The sequence below is a fragment of the Leucoraja erinacea genome, chromosome 24, assembly GCF_028641065.1.
Source record: "Leucoraja erinacea ecotype New England chromosome 24, Leri_hhj_1, whole genome shotgun sequence".
NCBI lineage: Eukaryota > Metazoa > Chordata > Chondrichthyes > Rajiformes > Rajidae > Leucoraja > Leucoraja erinaceus.
The window spans coordinates 8,553,618-8,578,014 of NC_073400.1; the positions used below are offsets into that span (position 1 = coordinate 8,553,618).

Consider the following 24,397-nt stretch of genomic DNA (forward strand, 5'->3'; position numbering starts at 1 on the left):
GGCTTTGATCGCCCTGACTGAGACTGGTTTGAATGCCCCGACCGCGGGAGAACAAAGAGGAAGAAGATTGAACTTTATTGCCTTCCATCACAGTGAGGAATGTGGAATCCACTGTGATGGATGTTTATGTTAACTTTTATGTGGTTGTGTGTCTTGCTGCTTTTCACTTAGTATGGCGGTATTGTAACTCAAATTTCATTGTACCTGAATTGGTACATGTGACAGTAAACTGACCTTGAAACCATGAAAATGTTAACATTGACTCGAGTATGAAGAGACTGTATCCAGAGAATATTGAGGAATAATAAAGTCATTTCAATTTCCTTCTTTCCCCAAACACAGGACAACACTTCAATTGCTTTTGTGTTCAGACGCTACAAATCAACTTGTTTCCTCTGCAAGGTGATATAGAGGCTAACATTTCCTGCTGGGCATAATAAAATTTAAAATAATGTCATCTTGTAAAATGGTTGTGCACTCTCCTCTGCAAATTAGGATCATCATTCACCCAATAAAAGTAGGCTAAAGGAAATTTGAAAAACTATTCCTTTTTAGGTTTAAAAAAAATGGACATAATTGCGTTAAATTTAGCTGCAAAAAATCAATAATTTATAATATTGCCTGTGGTACTGCACATTTTGAGGGTAAATATAGTTGGTCAAAAGATTAATTTTGTACTGATGAATGAAACATTGTGCAATGTGTTACAGTTGGCCATTGTACTGATCTGATGCTCAACTCTGTTTAAGACCTTTAAATGCTTTCTGCAGGATTGCAGTTGTTGGCAAAGACATCTGCATTCCACTTGCAGCTTGCTTATTCTGTTGGTGGTTTGGTACGCAATAAATCACAGTATACAGCAAGCAAGCAGTAAGAGTTAGAACTTCATGTCCTGACCCGAGAACTATTGCAGCCAGTGTTTGAGAAGCAATGCCATTACTTCACCAGTTCATGTCTGCATTCATAGTAGCATGAACATTTCAGTGCTGTTTCTGGATAATAAATAATCTGTGTGAGAATTGAGGGTATTTGTACTGTACACACTCGATTTCCACAGTTGCCTCCTTCATTCAGCAACCCTAAACATTAAATTCAAATATTTATTGGGTGCAAGATTTTGGATTTGTATCCCGAAATGGTCAATAATGCCTCAGCTGAAATGGCAGAAGTATTGCAAGTACCTTAAATATGAATACTGATAGGATATTTATGTTTATAATCAGGGCGTGGCTCTGCAGTGTTGCATAAGCAGTGTGATTTCTATTAAATCCAAGCTGTTTGTGGATTCCACAGTACCAGAAAAACAAATACACATTATACACAATTTCAATTTATTATTTTGTTTCTGGATAACACACTCCATCGAGCTGTTAAATTGCTATATACGGGGGCTAAATGTTAACCCATCAAAGACAGGGCCGGATGTACGTATAGGCTTCATAGGCTGAAGTCTGGGGCCTCATAATCTAGGGGGCATGCGGCCAAGGTGTTTTTTTCCCCAGAGTAAAAAAAAATCCTGAGAAAAAACGAATTGGAGTGCTATCAGCGTTTCCACTTTGATGGCCACTCTGGTTCTGGCCCGCTGGAAGTTTTGGGGGAAAAAATTGTGACCATCCATGCCTGCGCAGTTGGGGAAAACCGGTGACGCAGTAGCGACGCAAAATGATGCAGTCTCACAGCGCGTGCGCAGTGGGCTCGGGCGGGTTCAAATCTCAATTTGCACTCCACACAATCACCTCAATGCCTCGTGTCTACCAAAGATCTTAGGTGTCTACTCCAGGGAAGTAGTGGAATATTGCATTGCGGGAGTGCTCATTTCTCCAGGCCGAGGGGGGAGGGGTGTCTGCGGTGCGGAGTCGGAGCATCGCTGCGTGGGAGGGAGAGAGAGCGGGAGGGAGGGAGGGAGAAGGAGGAGGGGGGAGAGGGAAAGGGAGATCTTTAGTGAGATAGCAAAATTAAGGTCGATTTTAGAGCAATTGTATTTTCACCTCCATATGAATAATATCAAACAATTGGAACTGCTTTCTTTTCCTTGATGACAATACTGAAAAATATGAGTTCCATAGTTAGCGACTTTCATTTTGCATCATATTTTTAATGTGCACACACTAACACAGTCGAACAGTAACTGGCAATCAAATCAACACAAAACATTTTCTCAAAAAAGGTTTTATTTACTGCAAAAACACAGTATTTTATTTGCAGTTTTTGCATGCTCCTTTATAACATTCTACATAATATTTTACAGTACAACTTGATTATTAAAACAAGGACAGCTTCAATTCTTGATTTTAAAAAATGGATACAACAATGACCCCAATCATCTCATTCCAACCACTCATTACTCTTGACTCAACAAAAATTATTTCTGAAATATTGGTCATAACATTGGTGCAAAAATGCTCCAAAATAAGGCTCAAAATGCACCAGAGAGAATCTAAAACCCCAGAGCTTCCAGGGCCTTTATGCGGGCCCTGGACCCTGGTCGCAAGGGTCTTTGAGCGTCGTGCTTGTGATATGCGCTGTGTGCACTTATTTCACATGAAATGTATGTAATCCTGCCATGCCACCCTCCTTTTTGCAAAGCTTCATACAGGCCTGGTGTATAATATTTTTGACATTGTCATAGGCCTTTCTTACATATGCTGTCTCAATGCACTGTAGTCTCTAAACAACACTTCAGTAATTTTCCTTGCCGTCCATTTCAGAATAATAGTGTTTTAAGCCAATAACCTGACACTAACACTGGCAATAAATAAAAAATCGCAGCTTTCCAGCCCTTATCTCATTGGCCACACTCGGCTGCACACTGGTGGGCTCTTCCATCTTTCTCTCGTGGTGGGGGATTGGGAGGGGCCTCTCTTCATCTAAATCCGGCCCTGATCATAGATCAGCAATGTGAATTTTATCACAAAGGCAGAAATGTAATATGTTAATTGATATTTTATTAGGATTGACTAGACCAAGACATTAGCTCTGGATGAGCTTCTGATACACTGGCGAACAGTTTTAAAGAAATCAAAGTTGTTGTTTAAATGTGGTAACAAGGAACTGCAGATGCTAGGTTTACAAAAACAACATACAGTCCTGGAGTAACCAGAGATGCTGCCTGACCCGCTGAGTTACTCCAGCATTTTTTTGTTTTAAATATTGCAGTAATGTACAAACTATGTTTTAATTAGGAACTAAAGATGTAACATTTCAGTTATTTAGTATTTTGTTGATGTGGCATCACATTTTTAAACCAGCATCAAGGCAGTCCTGCACTCAGAAATGTTCCTTGTATAACTTGGCAGGAAATGCCTTTCATTCATTGCAGGAAATTGATCTGTTTATTTGTTCCTACTTTTCATGCCAACCTGTTTTCAATTTAGGTATTTTCTGAAATGTTCTGACAACAAATTTCTGTTCATATGGCTGGGCATATTTAATACAGAGTTGAGAATGCACAGCATTTTAACCTATATTCTTGTATCACTGAATTGGCATAACCCTGGAGAGTGAAGACCCTTGTCATGACATTTGTGAAGGTTGAATATCTCTGATGGCTGCTTCTGATATTTAGATCATGACTTCCTAAAGGGCCTGTCCCACTTAGCAATTTTTTCGGCATCATTAAGTGACGTATCAAGTCACCGAAAAATTTGTGGCGCGATGACCTATGGCGCGCGGTGTTTTTTCAAGTGTCGCAACATTTTTTTTGTTGCCGCTTGATTTTGAAATGTTCAAAATCTTTTGGCGACACTGATATGATATTTCGCAGTCGCGGAAAAAATCGCCAAATGGGACAGGCCCTGAATTCTCTTAGTGGCAGGGGCCATTGGAAGGTTGCCACAATGCAAAATGCAACTTTTACAACTTGTGACTACGTAAATAATTTAAAGAATGGGAACTGTGGCAGTAATTGGGCAGCAAAAGCAAAAAATTTTTCATTTTGCTTTACAAAGAGTTTCCACGGTTAAACTGCACTATTGTGTAAGGATCAAGGATGGGAGGGCATGAAATTAAAGTGATTGACAACAAAACCAAAACTAACATGAGAATGTTATTTTTATGCAGTGACAGGTTTGGATCTGAACACATTTCCAGATAGTGCAATAGTGAAGGCATTATTTGACTCAAGGACAGTTCATGGTGAGCAGGTGAAATAATGATTTTGTGCTGAAATGATGGAGGTAGCTGATCCAGCTGTTTTGATGCTTCTGGAACCAAGTCACTGAGGATAGCATTTTCATTGGCAGTCCCTTGTCAAATGTAGCCTGCAAATTCTTTATTGTTAATCTGCACATGAACCACAAGCAAAGGGGAAAAAGGATTGTTGAATGAAAGGAACATTTTAAACTGGGTGTAGCCAGGAAGAGAGGGGAACAAACAGAGAATAGCTAGGAACATTGGTTAGATATTGGAGAGCCAAAGAGAATCCACCAATTTAATGATAATAATGTCATAGAAGATTAGCTTAAGTTAAATTATGGGCAATGTTTTCCAATGGGCAGACGGATCAGGACACTTCAGACTGAGTTGGGTGGGGGGGGGGGGGGGTGAAAGCTCAAAGAGATGGAGAGAGGAGCAAAGCTTAACAAGTAGTAGGTGGATACAGGGGAGGGGGTGGTGATAGGCAGATGGGTGGAGTAAGTGATAAAGGCCAGAGTTAAAAATACCAAAGTTCTGCTCCTCAAGCAGAATATGAAGTGCTGTTCTCCACCCCCCCCCCCCCCCCCCCCCCCCCCCCCCACCCCCCCCCCCCCCCCCCCCCCCCCCATCACCCAACAGTGTGCACACATTTCTCCCACTACTTTCATCTCCTGTTCCTTATCTTCTCCATATGCTCATCCCTTATCCCCGAGTCCTATATTTCCCCTTTATTCCTCTCATTTCCATCCACCCAGGCGCCTCCGATCCATATCTCTCCATCTGGCTACATTTAACTCTTCCTCTTTCCTTGTCTGATATTTTTCTTGTTTCCTTTTCATCTCTAGCATTTGGCACGTAATTCTTACCTGCCAAACAACCCCAGCAACTGTATCCACCTATCACTTACCAGGCTTTTCCCTACGCCATCTCTCACCACCAATTTTCTCTTCCCCCCCCCCCCCCCCCCCCCCCCCCCCGCCTCCCCCCCCCCCCCCCCCCCCCCCCCCCCCCCCCCCCCGCCCCCCCCCCCCCCCCCCCCCCCCCCCCCCCCCCCCCCCCCCCCCCCCCCCCCCCCCCCCCCCCCCCCCCCCCCCGCCCCCCCCCCCCCCCCCCCCCCCCCCCCCCCCCCCCCCCCCCCACCCCCCCCCCCCCGGGGGCCGCCCCCCCCCCCCCCCCCCCCCCCCCCCCCCCCCCCCCCCCCACCCCCCCCCCCCCCCCCCCCCCCCTTCCTGTTAGTATGAAGAAGGATCCCATGCTGAAATATCATCAGCATCCCTCCACAGATGCTGCCGGACACACTGAGCTCCCCCAGCAATTTATCTTTGCTCAAGATTCCAGCATCTGCATTTTTTTGTTTCGTTAATTTCAATTGTGTGGAAACATGCGATTGTATTTGTGCTTCTGTATATATTATAAATGAGGATGTGAATGGTGTGAACAAGTGTAGGTTTAAGTATTTTTATGAAGATATTTGAATGTTTTATATGAGTTTTATTACTTTCAAGCTGATGGTTGCCATTTAAGGACCAAGTATTTAAGTACTTTCTACAAACTACCCTGCACTTATTTCGGAATTTTAAAGCAATTGTTGTCTCACTTAAAGTAAGTCTTTCGTTCTAAAAGCATCCAGCCCATCTTCTGCTGGAATGGTTGTTCTCACGTCATTTTCTCTTCTGTTAATGCTTTCACTGCTATAAAATTAGTTTATGATCAGAGGCTGGAACTCATTCAAAATTTGTAAGACAGGCTAGTAAACGAACATCACCACTCTAATGATTAATGAACAATGGATACTTTTTCTTCACCAACAAACATGGAAAACAGGAAGAGGCTGTCGATTCCCTCAGGCTTGTTTGGCCATTTAATTAAATGATGACTGACCTCTGAGCTAACTCTGCACCTGTGTCTTTTCTCCATACTCAGCCATTGGTAGAGCAAAACCATCTCCGTTTTAATATTGACAATCAACCTTGCTGTAATTTGTGTCAGCCCTGATTTGTTCTGGCCTATTCCAACATCCAGCTCCCCCCCCCCTCCCCCCAACTTTCAGTCTGTAAGAAGGGTTCCAACCTGAAATGTCACCCATCCTTTTACTCCAGAGATGCTGCCTGACCCACAAAGTTATTCCAACACTTTGTGTTTATCAACTCTTTTTACACATTGCAATTAATGCAATTTCTATTATTTCTTTCCACTTCCAAACAAAAATGTGGTTGGATTATTCAGCGTATGATCAGCCTGTGTCAATAAATCCTGGACCTTGATAACGTATATGCTTAACCATGCACACTGCAGATTGATACAAGCATGTTTTCTGTGAATGACCGAAAATTATCATGACATGGCCATAGCATGCGTCATTATTGCTATTGGTACAGAAACACTCGCTTCCCACATAATTTATCCACAACAAAATATACAGGTTGCAAGGAATTTTCTAAAGGCATTTTATGATAATAGCTGTTGAAACTGACTATACCCATCTGACAGGTTAAACATTACACTAACTAACAAGAGGTGGCCAAAGGACATAAATGCAGCAAATGTTCTTTTGGTAATATATTTAAAGGTGTCAAGACGCCACATTACCAGACATTCAGATTAGATGTATGTGTTGTGAACAGCAAGATGTTACAGCTAATCTAATCTGAATATGCTGCCTGTAGCGTAGGCTTGGCGACTGCTTCGCCGAACACCTCCGCTCGGTCCGCAATAACTAACCTGATCTCCCGGTGGTTCAGCACTTCAATTCCACCTCCCATTCCGAATCCGACCTTTCTGTCCTGGGCCTCCTCCATGGCCAGAGTGAGGAGCACCGGAAATTGGAGGAGCAGCACCTCATATTTCGCTTGGGTAGTTTGTACCCCAGCGGCATGAACATTGACTTCTCCATTTTCAGGTTGCCCTTGCTATCTCCTCCCCTTCTCAGCTCTCCCTCAGCCCTCTGACTCATCCTTTCTTTTTCCCGCCCCCCCCCCTCTCCACCCACCCTACATCAGTCTGAAGAAGGGTTTCGGCCCGAAACATTGCCCATTTCCTTTGCTGCCGCACCCGATGTGTTTCTCCAGCATTTTTGTCTACCCTCATTGTTATGATGTTTCCATTAATCCACCTGATAAAAAGGTTTGGAAGAGTCTGGCCTTGTTCAACAGCAAATTTTCTTTATTCCTCCTGGCTAGTGGTAATATGCTCTTCTTTCACTACAACATGCACTCTGAATGCAGGGGAAAGTTGGATGAATTGGATGTTTCAGCCATTTATTATACCGTTCCAAAGTACCAAGCTATTGTCTTTTCGTTTTTTAAAGGAAATAAGTGTCCTATTCTTCCAAGAATCTTGTTTCATTTGTTTCTGCATGAAGATTTATTCATGATGTATATCTTAAATTTATGTTTTGTGGCCTTAAATCAATGCCATCTTGTCTATGGCTTATCAATTATAACCTTTTATATCCCTTATTAATGTGCATATACCACTCTCTATAATTTATTGCTACATAGCTTTAATTCATTCGTTTTTGAGGATCTAGGAATTGATGACATGGCCAGTGTTTATGAACTCTCCCTGGAAACGTGCTAGTGAGCTTTCACCTTGAGCCGTTGTAGTGCTTTTGGTGAAGGTACATTTGTAATATTATTGGGTGGGTAATTCCAGGACTTGCTGCGCGATAAGGATTTTCAAATTAGATGGTGTGAGACTTGGAGCTCTTTACCTTATTGGTGAACGATCAATGATTTAGGAGGTACTGTAGGAGTAGACTGTGCAAGTAACTTAAATGCATTTTGCAGATGATAGACCCTGTAGCTATCATAATGGAGAGAATGGATTGATGGCATGCCAGTCAGACTGCCATTTCCTGAATGGTGTTTAATATTGTGGAACTGTATTCATCCAACATGTGGAGACGATCCTTCACACTCCTTGTTTAAGGCTTTAGGGGTGCTGGCGTTGGGTGGGGGTGGAAAGGAGTCACTGGAAACAGGTGTGTGCATTAATTGACTCTCATACAAGAGCTGGGACATGCTATTGCAGCCACAATATTTGTTCTACAGTTATGGTTAATGTTTTGGTCAGTGGTGGGCCCAAAGGTGTTGATGCTTGGAGACTCAGCATTGATATTACCATTAAACATCAAGGGTGCTGGTGAGACTTTTGTTTCAGATGGTTATTGTCTGGCACTTGGATGGCATAAATGTTATTTCCCAATTTTCAGAGCATGTCCGAATGCTGCCTTGGTCTGTCTGCAAGTAAGGGCTGGTTCATTTGCTGAGGACTTGCACACAGAATTGAACATAAAGTAATCAGAAGTGTACTGTCTATCCCCACTTCTGATCTTAGAGTGGAATGTAGCTCAATGATGAAGATTCAAGATTTTCACGTGTCTAGCTGTCTTTTTGTATGGCTGGAGGTCATACAGTGCCTTCAATAATGTTAGGGACAAAGACCCATCATTTATTTATTTGCCTCTGTACTCCACATTTTGAGATTTGTAATAGAAAAAAATCACGTGGTTAAAATGCACCTTGTCAGATTTTAATTAAGGCCATTTTTAAACATTTTGGTTTCACCATGTAGAAAATACAGCAGCATTTATACCCCCCCCCCCCCCCCCCCCCCCCCCCCCCCCCCCCCCCCCCCCCCCCATTTCAGGGCACCGTAATGTTTTTGGATGCAGCAATGTCATATCAATGAAAGTAGTCATGTTTTAGTATTTTGTTGCACATCCTTTGCATGTAATGACTGCTTGAAGTCTGTGATTCATGGACATCACCAGTTGCTGGGTGTCTTCTCTAGCGATGCTCTGCCAGGCCTGTGTTGCAGCCATCCTTAGCTTATCCTTGTTTTGGGGGCTAGTCCCCTTCAGTTTTCTCTTCAGCATATAAAAGTCAAGCTCAATTGGGTTCAGATCGGGTGACTGACTTGGACACTCACGAATTGATATTTTTTTAGCTTTGAAAACCTCATTTGTTGTTTTAGCAGCATGTTTGGGATCATTGTCTTGCTGTAGAATGAACCGCCGGCCAATGAGGTTTGAGGCATGTGTTTGAACTTGAGCAGATAGGATGAGTCTGTCCACTTCAGAATTCATTATGCTACTACCATCAGCAGTTGTATCACCAATGAAGATAAGTGAGCCAGTACCTTCAGCAGCCATACATGCCCAGACCATACTTTGCTGTTGCCATCACTCTGATATAAGTTAATCTTCGTTTCATCTGTCCACAAGACCTTTTTCCAGAACTGTGATTGCTCTTTTAAGTACTTCATCGCAAACTGTAACCCGGCTATCCTATTTTTGCGGCTAACCAGTGGTTTGCATCTTGCAGTGTAGCCTCTGGATTTCTGTTCCTGAAGTCTTCTGAGGACAGTGGTCATTGACAAATCCACACCTGACTCCTGAAGAGCGTTTCTGATCTGTCGGACAGGTGTTTGGGAATTTTCTTTATTATAGGGAGAATTCTTATCATCAGCTGTGGAGGTCTTCCTTGGCCTGCCAGTCCCTTTGCGATTAGTAAGCTCACCAGTGCTCTCTTTCTTCTTAATAATGTTTCAAACAATTAATTTTGGTGAGCCAAAGGTTTGGCTGATGTCTCTAACAGTTTTATTCTTGTTTCTCACTCATAATAGTTTATTTGACTTTCATTGGCACAACTTTGGTCCTCATGTTGATAAAGAGCAATAAAAGTTTCCAAAGGTGATGGAAAGACTGGAGGAAAGACTAGGTGCTGAGAGCTCTCTTGTACCTGCATTAAGGAGGCAATTAAACACACCTGAGCGATTACAAACGCCTGTGAAGCCATGTGTCCCAAACATTATGGTTCCCTGAAATGGGGGGTCGATATATAAACACAGCTGTAATTCCTACATGGTGAAACCAAAATGTATAAAATTAACCTTTAATAAAATCTGACAATATGCACTTTAACTGCATGTGCTCTTTTTATTACAAATCTCAAATTGCGAAGTACAGATGCAAATAAATAAATGATGGGTCTTTGTCACGAACATAATGGAGGGCACTGTATTTAATAACAATTAGGAAACTGCAAAATCTGAAATACAGAGTAATTCCATCATCTGTTATAAAGCTCCATTTTGTATTTGATAAGACTCCTGCAAGGTGTCTTAAACTGTGCTGCATTCATGAAAATGGTTGCCAAAATGTATACAATAGTATTACAAGATTATCAGGGTAGTCTTTGTGAGACCAAAAGATTGTAGCATATCAGATGATTTCAGGTAGCTCATCCTCAAAGCACGAGGATCAGTTGTTTATATCTCCACATCAACCAGGTCTTTCAGTGCCAGCTGCAGAGAACATCAAAGAATACTGAGCTATGTTTGCCCTCAGGATGAATGTCTGGAGACCATATCATCAACATCAAAATATCACATGAAGAAACATTTTAGCTGTTCATAAATTATATGTATTTTGACAGTGTGCCCAAAGTGCAGTGAATTTTGAGAATACCTTTTTTCACCCAACACCACTGCTACACATTTGGGGAGCTGGGTTTGGAAGAATAAAGTTAGACAATACTTTACAAGTTTTCTGATGTTTTCTTGCAATACAAATGTTCAGATTGCAAGGATATTGTTTTCAGCTGATGTAAAAAATATATATATAGTTCTATTGTTTGGATATTACAAGCACATATTCCCATGGGGAACTTTATTGCAAGACCTAATGGAGCACATCTGACATTGCTGACTGTTAGGGTATAAACAAAACAAATCCAATATTTGTGCAGAACCTGAAAGCTTCAGCAGAATTTGTGGGCATGGGACCGCATACTCTGTGCTAGTCCATAGGCAGTTTGCAATTGGTTATCTATTTTAATAGATGTAATGATATAAACTTTATTGTTCATTATAAAGCTTGCATTTAATTGAAGCAATGATATCAAAATTATTTGACCGGAATGGTGTTGGGACCGATTTTTATCACTTAAATGTGTTACCTCTTGAGATGTTGTTGCCCTGCTCTATGACCCAGTTTATATTTTTGCACAATTTTATTCCACCTTAGAATCCCTAATGCAATATTTTATCATTTGTTTTACAAGATAATAAATCTAAATTGCATTATTTTCAGTTGCTTTTATTGAAATTTTAGTGCCTTTTTTTATTAGTTAGTATTGTATTGTATTTTGGAAGCTTAGAATAACCTCTGCTCCATTGCAACATCATTAATCTACATTTCTGGAGTAACTCAGCGGTTTTCAGGCAGCATCTCCGGAGAAAAAGGATGGGTGATGTTTAGCATTTGTACCATTCAGACTGAAAGTCGGGGGTTGTGGGGTTTGTAGAGCTGTTGGCAACTGGGGTGGAGGAAGGGGATGAGGGTGGAGGGAGATACACTCCCCTTCACCCCCTCCATCCCTTGCCCATTCCTCCACTCTTGTCATTTTACCAGTTCCACAGTTCCTTTTACTGGTTCCCACTTGAGAGGGCTCATCTTCCCTAGCCAACTATGGGCCTAGCAGGAACCGCCCTGCCTGAGGTCATTTGTGACTGGCCCTAATTGGTCCTGTTCTTTTCATGCTTCCATCTCTTAACCCCACCCGATACTTTCAGTCTGAAGAAGGATCCTGACCCGAAACATCACCCATCCTTTCTCTCTGGAGATGCTACCTGAAACCTGCCCATCCTTTTTCACCAGTGGTGCCGCTTTCAACCTGCTGGGGAACTACAGCACTTTGGTATAGACCAGCATCTGCAGTTCTTTGTTTCTACAATTAATCTTCAGTTGCTTGGGGGGGAAATTCCTTGTTAAAACTTTATGATTTAGATTTGAGTGTTGCTTTATCTCTGCAGGTGGGAGGGACATTAAAATATTCCTTGCCTGCTGCTTCAGAATTGCCATCAGTGGTTTATCCATATTGGGGAAAATTTTAGCTAAGCAAAGTGAAAATCAGTATCTACATTTCGAAACATGAGAAGATGAAATGTTGCAATAGATCAGCAAAGAATGCTGCAGCTTGATGCAGCTAAGATCTTTTAAAAGTAAAATTATGCAAGAATATTGAAGGAAAATACATAATTGAATTCAACCAGTAACGATGGAACGTAGACACGATTAACTAATAACTAGCAGGAAAATATATCCATGGGACAAATGAGAATTTTGGTTTAGGATTCAGCATGTCTCATAAGCAATATTTAAGAATGCCTATTGTCGGTCATTCTTTTGGAGTTAATTCATACATTAAATACACCAATTGTCGCTCCTCCAAGAAAAATAAGTGCCAGAAAGGAGTTACTCAGGCGTATCGCAACAAGGTCAGTAGGTAGAGTTGGAGTGTTTTTCTTTAAAAATGTGAGTAAAATATCATTGCAATTTCAGGAAACAGTGAAAAATGATGAGAGAGTCAATTTTTGAAGGGTATTATCTCTGAATGGATGTATACCAAGAGATCCTATTACAAAACTTTTCTCAAATCACCGTCCCATTTCTCACTCCACCCATTCCCTCCCTTCAGCAATATCTCTTCTAAAGTGTTCAGTCGTTGAGCTTTGTGTCAATAGACAATAGGTGCAGGAGTAGGCCATTCGGCCCTTCGAGCCAGCACTGCCATTCAATGTGATCATGGCTGATCATCCCCAACCCCTGACTGCTATTTTTAAGTGCCCTATCTAGCTCTCTCTTGAAAGTATCAAGAGAACCTGCCTCCACCGCCCTCTGAGGCAGAGAATTCCACAGACTCACCACTCTCTGAGAAAATCTGTTTCCTCATCTCTGTTCTAAATGGCTTACTCCTTATTCTTAAACTGTGGCCCCTGGTTCTGGACTCCCCCAACATCGGGAACATGTTTCCTGCCTCTAGCATGTCCAAACCCTAAAAAATCTTATGTTTCAATAAGATTCCCTCTTGTCCTTCTAAACTCCAGAGTGTACAATCCCAGCTGCTCCATTCTCTCAGCATATGACAGTTCCGCCATCCCGGGAATTAACCTTGTAAACCTACGCTGAACTCTCTCAATAGCAAGAATGTCCTTCCTCAAATTAAGGGGACCAAAACTGTACACAATACTCCAGGTGTGGTCTCACTAGGGCTCTGTACAACTGCAGAAGATTCTTTGCTCCTATATTCGATTCCCCTTGTTATAAAGGCCAACATGCCATTCGCTTTCTTTACTACCTGCTGTACCTGCATGCTTACTTTCATAGACTGATGTACAAGGACCCCCAGATCCCGTTGTGCTTCCCCCTTTTCCCAACTTGATGCAATTTAGATAATAAATCTTCCTGTTTTTGCTACCAAAGTGGATAACCTCACATTTATCTGCATTAAACTTCATCTGCCATGCATCTGCCCACTCCCCCAACCTGTCCAAGTCACCCTGCACTCTCATAGAATCCTCCTCACAGTTCACTCTGCCACCCAGCTTTGTGTCATCTGCAAATTTGCTAATGTTACTTTGAATCCCTTCATCCAAATTATTGATGTATATTGTAAATAGCTGTGGTCCCAGAACCGAGCCTTGCGATACCCCACCAGTTACTGCCTGCCATTCTGAAAGTGACACGTTAATCTCTACTCTTTGTTTCCTGTCTGCCAAGCACTTCTCTATCCATGTCAGCACTCTACCTCCAATACCATGTGCCCTAATTTTGCCCACTAATCTCCTATGTGGGAACTTATCAAATGCTTTCTGAAAGTCCAGGTACCCTACATCCACTGGCTCTCCCTTGTCCATTTTCCTAGTTACATCTTCAAAAAATTCCAGAAGATTAGTCGAGCATGATTTCCCCTTCGTAAATATACGCTGACTTGGACCGATCCTGTTACTGCTAGCCAAATGTTCGGCTATCTCATCTTTTATAAATGACTCCAGCATCTTCCCCACCACCGATGTCAGGCTAACTGGTCTACAATTCACTGTTTTCTCTCTCCACCCTTTCTTAAAAAGTGAGAAAACATTAGCAACTCTCCAATCCACAGGAACTGATCCTGAGTCAATAGAACATTGGAAAATTACCTCCAATACATCCACGGTTTCTAGAGCCACTTCCTTAAGTACCCTGGGATGCAGACCATCAGACCCTGGGGATTTATCAGCCTTCAGTTCCATCAATCTATCCAACACAATTTCCTGCCTAATGTGGATTTCCTTCAGTTACTCCGTCACTTCAGATCCTCTGGCCACTACTATATCAGGAAGTGTCATGGTATCTTGCTGTGCCAGTTGAAATATGAACCAACTTTTCAATATCTGATCAAATAATTTGCAATTGACAATCCAGAATTCTACCTTTTCCCAGTTCATAAATGTGTATGCCCCCACATCTTGCCTAAAATCAGGTTATGTCTCAGATATGTCTTGAACATTACGTTATGGTTAGCAACCTTGTCGGTCACTTGATAACTCATTATAAATTAATAAAGTATAATCCTACAAACCAACATTAGGATATCAGTTAATACCTTCCAGATGCTAAGTACCTGTTTTAATCAATTATCTAGTCTTCCACTAAAGTTATCTGCACCAGTTTGGTGTAGGCGGCCTGTAGGTGGTTTGTCAAAATTGGTGTATTTTTCCTGCATTGTCTACCTGAAAGCTTAATGTATAATTTTAACCAAAAGGTCATAAGGGATAGGATTAGAATTAGGTCATTCGTCCCGTCAAGACTACTCCGCCATTCAATCATGGCTGATCTATCTCTCCCTCCTAACCCCATTTTCCTGCCTTCTCCCCATAACCTCTGACATCTATACTAATCAAGAATCTATCTCTGCCTTAAAAATATTAATCGACGGCATCCACAGCCTACAGTGGCAAATAATTCCACAGATTCACCACCCTCTGACTGAACAAATTTCTCCTAATTTCCTTCCTAAAGGAACGTCCGTTAATTCTGAGGCTATGACCTCCATCCTAGACTCTCCCACTCGTGGAAACACCCTCTCCACATCCACTCGATTCAAGCCTTTCATTATTCTGTATATTTCAATGAGGACCCCCTCATTCTTCTGAACTCCAGCGAGTATCGGCAAACTCCAGTGCCGGCAAACGCTAATCGTAGGTTAACCTACTCATTCCTGGGATCATTCTTGTAGACCTCCTCTGGACCTTCTCCAGAGCCAGCACACCCCTCCTCAGATATGGTGTCCAAAATTGCTCACAATGTGGCCTTACAAGCGCCTTATAGAGCCTTAACATTACATCCCATTACATAAGATGAAGCTAACTAACAAATTCTCATGTTTCCTCACATTTTCTTAGATACTGAGAAAATTGTTACCCTGATTGAAACTAGCATCTAACTGTATAATGTAAATTGGGATGTTTTATTACAAAGTACTCTGTTATGAGAAAATAATTTTTTGTGAGATTTTCTGTCCCAGTTCCAGTCATGGATTATTCCTTTTTAATCCTCTAAAGCCGATTATTAACAAATTTGGACAGTAACAAATAATTTACTCAACACGATTCAAGCATTTAGATCCATTTTTTTCTGATAGTAAGGTTGACGAATCTAATCAAGGCTTTTTTAATTATGCATGTTGTTTCAAATCAGGACTAATTTTAGTTATTTATTTTAATTTTACCTTTAACCAGTTGGATACTTGCTCAACTTCCCTTGTTTCTACCACTAAGCAAAATGCAGTTCCAAGATTAAATGAGTGACATAATTAAAAAGAAAACTCTGGAGAAAGAGTTAAATGGAAACTAAACACTCGTAACAATTTTCTTTCAGATAAACAGGAAAAATAATCAAAAATAATGAGCTTGGGAAGTGCTGCTAGAATGTCTCTTGTGGATATAAAAATGGTCATCAATCTTCGAGTATGTGGAAAATGGGCTCCCTTGAAGCTCAGTATGCATAATATGTCTTCCAGCATATTAATTCTGAACGAATTAGTCTTCTGACACATTTGAAAGCCAAAGTAATAGCATATTTTCTCTCTAGGACAACCATAGACATCAGGTGATTGCCAGTTCATTTGAGAGACACAGTGAGCATGATACACACTTGAAAGCAGTGTGGAGCCTGCTCATAATTCACTACTTTCATTTCCGATTAACATATTTTTCTAAGCTAAGATCATTTGTCCTTTGCTTAAAAAAATCACTTTATATTGGTACTAAAGTAGTTGTAACTTATTCTTTAGAAGGTCATCTCCTGCAGCTAATTTGAAAACAGATTTTTTTTAGATTTGATGTGTGTTTTGACCAAGATGAGTATTTTTATTCTTTATTATTTCTTGAACTGCACTTTATAAGAAAGTACATGAATTCTTCAGTTTCTCAATCCTCTTTACCTTGTCTTATATAGTGTATTGTCTATCTTACATCGTCTTTGCATGTTCTATTAATTTGACTGCCAAATAATTGCAAAATTGTATTCTGTGGTCGAGTCTGTGTATCCCCACCCCACTTTTTCGTGTCTCATGTTGAAACGATATTACCCTGAACTCCACTGTACAGTACTTTGAATAGGTGAATGGAAGATTCTGCCCAGAGGTGCCTGTCAGTATCCATATTTGATTCACTTTCTGATTTTATTTTATTTTTTTTAATTAAAGCAGTTTTTAAAGACGGGACTGTGGGTCCCCATCCTACTCCTTCCTAAGTCCACAATCAGTTCATTTGCTGGTGTTGAGGGCCAGGTTATTGTGCTGGCACCATATGGACTGTCACTCGATTTATCTTCTATACTGACTCGTCCCCATCAGTGATACGTCCCACAACAGTGGTGTGGTCGGCGAACTTGATGATTGAGTTCGCACTATGACCGGCTACGCAGTCATGAGTATAGAGTGAGTACAGCAGGGAGCTGAGCACGAAGCCTTGAGGTGCTCCCGTGCTGATTGTTATCGAGGCTGACACATTTCCACCAATACGAACAGACTGTGGTCTGTGAATAAGGAAGTCGAGGATCCAATTGCAAATAAATGGCAATGATCATGGATTGCAATTTAATGCTTGGAGCATCAATGGAGGTAGATAGTTTGAACAAAAAATTAAAAATTAAAATTGGCAATTGAAAATAATAATCAGCTGGATGAAGTGTGGAATTTCTTCCCTCTTGTATTTTGATTTAATCAGCAATGGCTCACTTTGTTCTCGTGCTCCCAGCAAACAGATAACTAGTACAGCTGTTCATTACATTTGAATTGAGAAGAACTTTTTTCACACAGAGAGTGGTGAATCTCTGGAACTCTCTGCCACAGAGGGTAGTTGAGGCCAGTTCATTGACTATATTTAAGAGGGAGTTAGATGTGGCCCTTGTGGCTAAGGGGATCAGGGGGTATGGAGAGAAGGCAGGTACGGGATACTGAGTTGGATGATCAGCCATGATCATATTGAATGGCGGTGCAGGCTTGAAGGGCCGAATAGCCTACTCCTGCACCTAATTTCTATGTTTCTATGTTAATTAGACTGTATTTTCACCATCTCATGTTGAATATGCAGCTTGAACTTTATAACGAGTGTGTACAATTACTGAGGATAATATTGCATTTGTTTCTTATCAGGGACCCTAATTGAGATGAGCAGATTATTGTCACACCAAGTCGAAGAAATATATGTAAAGGTTTGATAGACAAACTGCATGGGAATGAGAACTGTTCTAACATTATGTATTTTTGTTCAAGAGCTGCACAGTCCGGACTCTAAAACTGGTGAATGACTTGAGTAGCCTCGACAGAATTGTAACTGGTATCTATCTACCTGTTGAGTATGGAGATAATGGGTTATCGGTGATTTTCAAATCCAGTTTGGACCTGTGCAAGTGGTTAACTGAAATCAATGTTTTATGTGAGAAAAGATAATTCATTATTTGCAGAAGACTTATCAATGTGCAGTTGTGGATCATGGGGCAAATGACTGTTTTTGAACTGGCACTTATTTGTGTGAGTTCAAGTTCTCGTTGAATAGCATTGAATTGTATAGTTTTTATATTGTACATTTTTATTGTATAGCATTCTTGTATCGCATTGAATTTTATGCCCTTAATTTATAGAATGTACTGAATGATGATCCCACCAATATCTTGAAAGGCATATATTTTCTTTCTCTAAATATTCAGTTGGAGGGTAAATTACTGATGATATTTGAAGCTTTAAGATTCATTGAGGTCATGTTAGTTGAACTATCTTCACTCCCCCCCCCCCCCCCCCCCCCCCCCCCCCCCCCCCCCCCCCTGTTTTTGTGAACTCCTAAGAGATTTGACGGAATAAACTTGAGCATTGTAGATATCTAGCTACTAAAAAGTAATGACTAGTGTTTTCCGTCTGACTGCATCTGCAATGTTTGGAATGTGATGTAAATAAAGCACTATTTTGATCAAGTCCAATTAAATTAGAAAATATTTGAATGGCAATGGTGCTGATTACAGATCAAGGTACTTATCTTGTGCACATCTATGGAGCCATGCCATAGCCTTCTGATTTGCTGAGTTTAATGTTATTTGACTGCCGCTAAGTTTGGAGAGGACAATCCTCAACAATATGTAACATTGTCTGTATTTCAATACAGCAACAAAAAGGATCAGCAACAGGGTGAAGGTTGACCGCACATGGTCCTTAGTCTGTTCTATATCTGCTCAGTAGGGCACATTCTGTTCACTTTGTAGTCGTGCATTTTTTTTTAATATAGTGTCAATATGTATGAATCAAACTTGAATGAAACTTTTCATAATGGCCCTATTTTAAGGCAGCTTCATTTTGACCCCCAAAACCCCTGTTTAATGGATGTACCTGAGGTTTTGAGTAAAATAGAGGGTGGAATTTTGAAGCAAAATCTCCCTCAAATGAAAAGTGATAGGCTTTTTCTAGTGTCATGGCTCTGGCAGAATATCACTCACGAAATAGTGAAGTTTATTTTTAAAATACACCATGCTATTTGAAAATTATACATGAAATTTGATTTGTTTGAAATTTATGGCATATCAATGCAAATGATACACATTTTAAGCTTTAAAAAAGAAAGATTTTGAAAAGCTTTCTGCTGCACAAAGGCAAATTGTGAATCATATTAAATGAAGATATTTTTCTGTACAAATTGAGCAGTCTTACATCTTTTGCAATTCTTTGTTCAATTGAATGTTTTCCACAGGGCTGGCAGTCTGTTACATCCATTTTGATTTATGCCTTTCATTGTACTGCTTGTAGTTTTAATCATAGAACTCTGTCCATATAAAGGAAGCATTGCTTATTAATGTTAATAACAGCTATACATAGGCAGCAATGTCTTTCGTCTGACTGAATAAATCAGCTTTGGGACTGGAATTTCACAAATGTTGTGTGACTGTGTTTGCAGAAATCTTTCACAATCAGCTGTCTGTTGCAGCTCCGTGGGCTGGATATTTAATAAACTGTTCTTTGATTTTTGTTTTGCTTTTTCTGAAGGTCACACGAAAAGTGAGATTACATCTCAGGACGTCAACATTCCTGAACAATTTTCGGGGCTTTTACATGGGTCACCTCCAATCTGTGAGATTCAGGAGGATCCAGTCACACTGCTTGCTGCTCTGAGCAAAGGGGGAGTGGAAACTGAAGCGATGCAAATCGGAGAGTTGCCAGAGAGTCAACATTGTGCAACAGGGCAAGCCGAGAATGCTGGCATTAAGAACTCCGCTATAGCAGATACTGTTGAGCAAAAAGAGCAGCAGGCAATCTATAGTAACCTTCGTCCCATCATCAACCAGACAAACCCAGACATTTTAATAAGCTCCAAGCCGGCCCAAAATAAAGACATTTTATTTGGCAAGGGAGTAGAAAAACAGACATGTACTTTGGGGAGAGTGCGGTCGAGTGGAAGGGGTAAAGTGGACCTTAAATTGGCAAGAAGCTTGTCCAAATCGGATTCGGAGCTCATTACCCGTTCACCATCTGAGGAGGATATGCTGGGAAGTCGCAGTGAGTCTCTTTCGAATTGCAGTTCAGTCAAGAAACGGCTAGAAAAATCACCATCCTTTCAGTCGGAATGGGAGGAGGTATGTACAGCTAATTATTTTTAAATGTGTCATTGAACTGAATAAAATATTTTTGAGAAATAATTAAGTAATTTTTTTACCTAAAGCTGTTGCAGTAAAAAACTGACTTGATCTGTTTTAAAGTCTTGTACTGGTTTAAATAATCTAAAATGTTCATTTCCTGACGGCATCCCAAGTTCTACAAATCTGAATTTGTACTTGGCAACTAGTTGCAAGTGTAGCTAGTGCAATATTATTTGCACTTTTCATAGACACTCTTACTGCTTAGGTCTAACCAAAATGAGTAATCTCAGATCTGACATAGTCATCTTACTGAGGTTGTGTCAATATTAGGGAATAGAAATACAACACCTGTCTCTGTGTTGGATTTGCTAGATGAAAGGCAGTGATTTAACATCATCACATGACGGTAAAGTCAGCATAAGCACTGAAAGATTGAAAACCTGTATGATCAAATTTAACAATGCAATATCCTTGTAGAAATAAGAAGCTTGAAGTTGCAACTGTTTATCAAAAATTGAATTGTGTTTTTAAAACTGCACTTCATACTCAAAGCTTTTGAATTGAGAACAGATTAGTTATTAAATAATTCATGCAGAAGAATTGATTTGAGTACTTGCATCTAAATTATTCATTATCACTCAACTTGATTAGCTGACACCATGTACTATAACATGAGCTTGTAATATCATCCGGATGTTTATGTGGGTAAAAAATTGTAATCATGATCAGCAGATGCACCAAATCTGAGCTAATTGGTGTATGTGTAACGTTGACTTGAAGGCCCCATTCTTGCCCCCTTCACCAATATATTGTGCAAGAAAAAAAAATAATTAAGCAAATATCCACAGTTAGCCACAACTGCATTTGATTAATTATTTAGTTGTGGACAATTTAACAGGCACCATTTGACTCAGATGAGGGATATCTGAAAACATTTGTAGTATTAATTCTAATAGGCAAATTTGCTTTTAGCGCTGGAACAGCTGCATCTACTGTTTGAATATTAAAAACAGATGTGCTCATATACATTTTTCTGACAAAAAATAGTGGCATAGAAGCCTCAGAGGGGGTAAAATATTACTGTTAAATGTCTAACTATCACTTAACACTGGAACTTGCAATTACCATTATGCAGTTTGTAATACATTCTCAGTACTGGCCAGGTTTTCTGCCAGACCAAGAAGCAGCTGACAATGTAGACGTCACCTACTATGTTAATTCAACTGGTATCTACTTTGTTGCTCGTGTTTTATTTCTTCTTGAAAAAGGAAGGAAGGTTGTTTGAGGAAGTTACTTTTCAAATAACTGATAGTGCAGGGAATCTGATTAAGCTGAGTGGGTTCATGCACCATAAACATGCCATTGATAAATGTCACGCTGAATGCCTTTTATATTGCTTTACTGAGTATCATACAGTGCCCTCCATAATATTTGGGACAAAGACCCATCATTTATTTATTTGCCTCTGTACTCCATGATTTGAGATTTGTAATAGAAAAAATCACATGTGGTCAAAGTGCACATTGTCAGATTTTAATAAAGGTCATTTTTACACATTTTGGTTTCACCATGTAGAAATTACAGCAGTGTTTATACGTAGTCACCCCCCCCCCCCCATTTCAGGGCACCATAATGTTTGGGACACAGCAATGTCATGTAAATGAAAGTAGTCATGTTTAGTATTTTATTGCATATCCTTTGCATGCAATGACTGTTTGAAGTCTGTGATTCATGGACATCACCAGTTGCTGGGTGTCTTCTCTGGTAATGCTCTGCCAGGCCTCTATTGCAGCCGTTTTTTGCTTATGCTTGTTTTGGGGGTTATTCCCCTTCAGTTTTCTCTTCAGCTTATAAAAGTCATGCTCAATTGGGTTCAGATCGGGTGATTGACTTGGCCACTTAAGAATTGACCATTTTTTAGCTTTGAAAAACTTTGTTGCTTCAGCAGTGTGTTTGGGATCATTGTCTTGCTGTAGAATGAACCGCTGGCCAATGAGTTTTGAGATGTGTCGATACACGATTTATTATGCTACTACCATCAACAGTTTTATCATCAATGAAGATAAGTGAGCCAGTGCCCAGGCCATACCACCCCCGCCACCGTGTTTCACAGATGAGGTGGTATGCTTTGGATCTTGGGCAGTTCCTTCTCTCCTCCATATGTTGCTCTTGCCATCACTGATCTTTGTCTCATCTGTCCGCAAGACCTTTTTCCAGAACTGTGGTTATTCTTTTAAGTACTTCTTGGCAATTTGGAGATTTTTCTTTATTATAGAGAGAATTCTTCTGTCATCAGCTGTGGAGGTCTTCTTGGCCTGCCAGTCCCTTTGCGATTAGTAAGCTCACCAGTGCTCTCTTTCTTCTTAATGATGTTTCAAACAGTTGATTTTGGTAAGCCTATGGTTTGGCTGATGTCTAACAGTTTTATTCTTGTTTCTCAGTCTCATAATGGCTTATTTGACTTTCATTGGCACAACTTTGGTCCTCATGTTGATAAACAGAAATAAAATGTTCCAAAGGCGATGGAAAGAGTGGAGGCAACACAAGTTGCTGAGAGCTCTCTTATACCTGCATTAAGGAGGCAATTAAACACATCTGAGCAATTATAAACACCTGTGAAGCCATGTCCCAAACATTATGGTGTCCTGAAATTGTGGTCATGGAGGCGCAGCATTCGAGTTGCTGCCTTACAGCGAATGCAGCGCCAGAGACCGGGGTTCGATCCTAACTACTGGTGCTGTCTGTACAGAGTTTGTACGTTCTCCCCGTGATCTGTGTGGGTTTTCTCCGAGATCTTCGGTTTTCTCCCACACTCCAAAGACATATAGGTTTGTAGGTTAATTGGCTTGGTAAATGTAAAAATTGTCCCTAGTGGGTGTAGGATAGTGTTAATGTGCGGGATCGCTAGTCGGTGCGGACCCGATGTGCCGAAGGGCCTGTTTCCGCGATGTATCTCTAAACTAAACTAAACTAAATGGGAGGACTTTCTATAAACACAGCTGTAATTTATACATGGTGAAATTAACATAAATAAAAATGGCCTTTAATGAAATCTGACAATGTGCGCTTTAGCTACATGTGATTTAAAAAAAAAAAATACAAATCTCAAAAAGTGTGGTTCAGAGGCAAATAAATAAATGATGGGTCTTTGTCCCAAACATTATGGAGGGCACTGTATATCATTGAGAATTTTCTTTGTATAACAAAGATTGAAATAATAGGTTTAGGTTTCTTATTATTGTCACCTGTACCAAGGTACAGTGTAAAGCTTTGTTTTGCATGCTATCCAATCAAATCAAAATTTAGCAACATTGCAATTGTCTGCCAAAAGAGCATTTGTATTAAGATAATGGTCTGGAAGATTTTCTTCAGGATTTTAGGGCTTCTGAAGTTGATTTAAAAAAATGACCAAGCAAGACAAAGCTGAACCACTACACAGTGTACCCTAAGCTTTAGTTGTTGGAATTGAGTTATTTTTTCTGTCATGTGATTTTACTTGAAAACATACGATGGAATATCTAAAATGGTTTTACTTGTAATTTTCTCGGCTTCAATTATAAGCTGTAAACTGAAAGAAATAATCTAAGGGTGCATTTATTGTTTACTTATCAGTCTTAGAGTATCCCATTGAATACCTTTGATTTGAGTGCAGTATGTGACTAGGGCTAACACCAAGGGTAAAAGCACTAGCAATTTCAAAGAACCAAACCCTTTACATTTTTTAGTGTGTATTAATTTGTAAGTGTTAAGCTTTTAACAAATGATTTAAGTATTTTTTAATTAAATGTGAATAGCAGTGTAAGATTTGAACAAAAGATTTGAATTTTGTAAATGAAAATGTGTTTGGAAATTCTGGACTTGAAGCCATCTCCTGTTTTGCCTGCAATAAATGAGAACAGAGCCAGATGAAAGGCAGTGATTTAATATCATCACATGACAGTAATTGGCACAATGCTGAAAGCCTAAACAAAAGTTTGAGAGCCTTGTTTCAGACCAAATATGGCAAATAGTTAATTCAGTTCAAAATAGATACAAGTGGGCATAATTTCGAAAATGATTTTCTGATGGATTATATTTACAATAATTTTTATGTTTTAGATTTTACACAGGTTATGGCCGATGATTTATAATAGAGTCATAGAGTGATACAGTGTGGAAACAGGCCCTTCGGCCCACACCGGCCAACATGTCCCAGATACACTGGTCCCACCTGCCTGCACTTGGTCCATATCCCTCCAAACCTGTCTTATCCATGTACCTGTCTAACTGTTTCTTAAACATTTGGATAGTCCCAGCCTCCACTATCTCATCTGT

General features: G+C 40.3%; 1 protein-coding gene across 11 annotated transcripts in view; it reads left to right on the forward strand.

The window, feature by feature from the left end:
- Window positions 1–24,397, forward strand: part of LOC129708622 (ankyrin repeat and SAM domain-containing protein 1A-like) — a 239,090-nt gene that overhangs the window by 117,065 nt on the left and 97,628 nt on the right. For all 11 annotated transcript variants that reach the window (XM_055654477.1, XM_055654480.1, XM_055654478.1 and 8 more), the window contains one exon: window positions 19,494–20,080. In XM_055654477.1, the coding sequence (XP_055510452.1) occupies window positions 19,494–20,080 (587 nt within the window). The remainder of the gene's footprint in view (window positions 1–19,493; window positions 20,081–24,397) is intronic.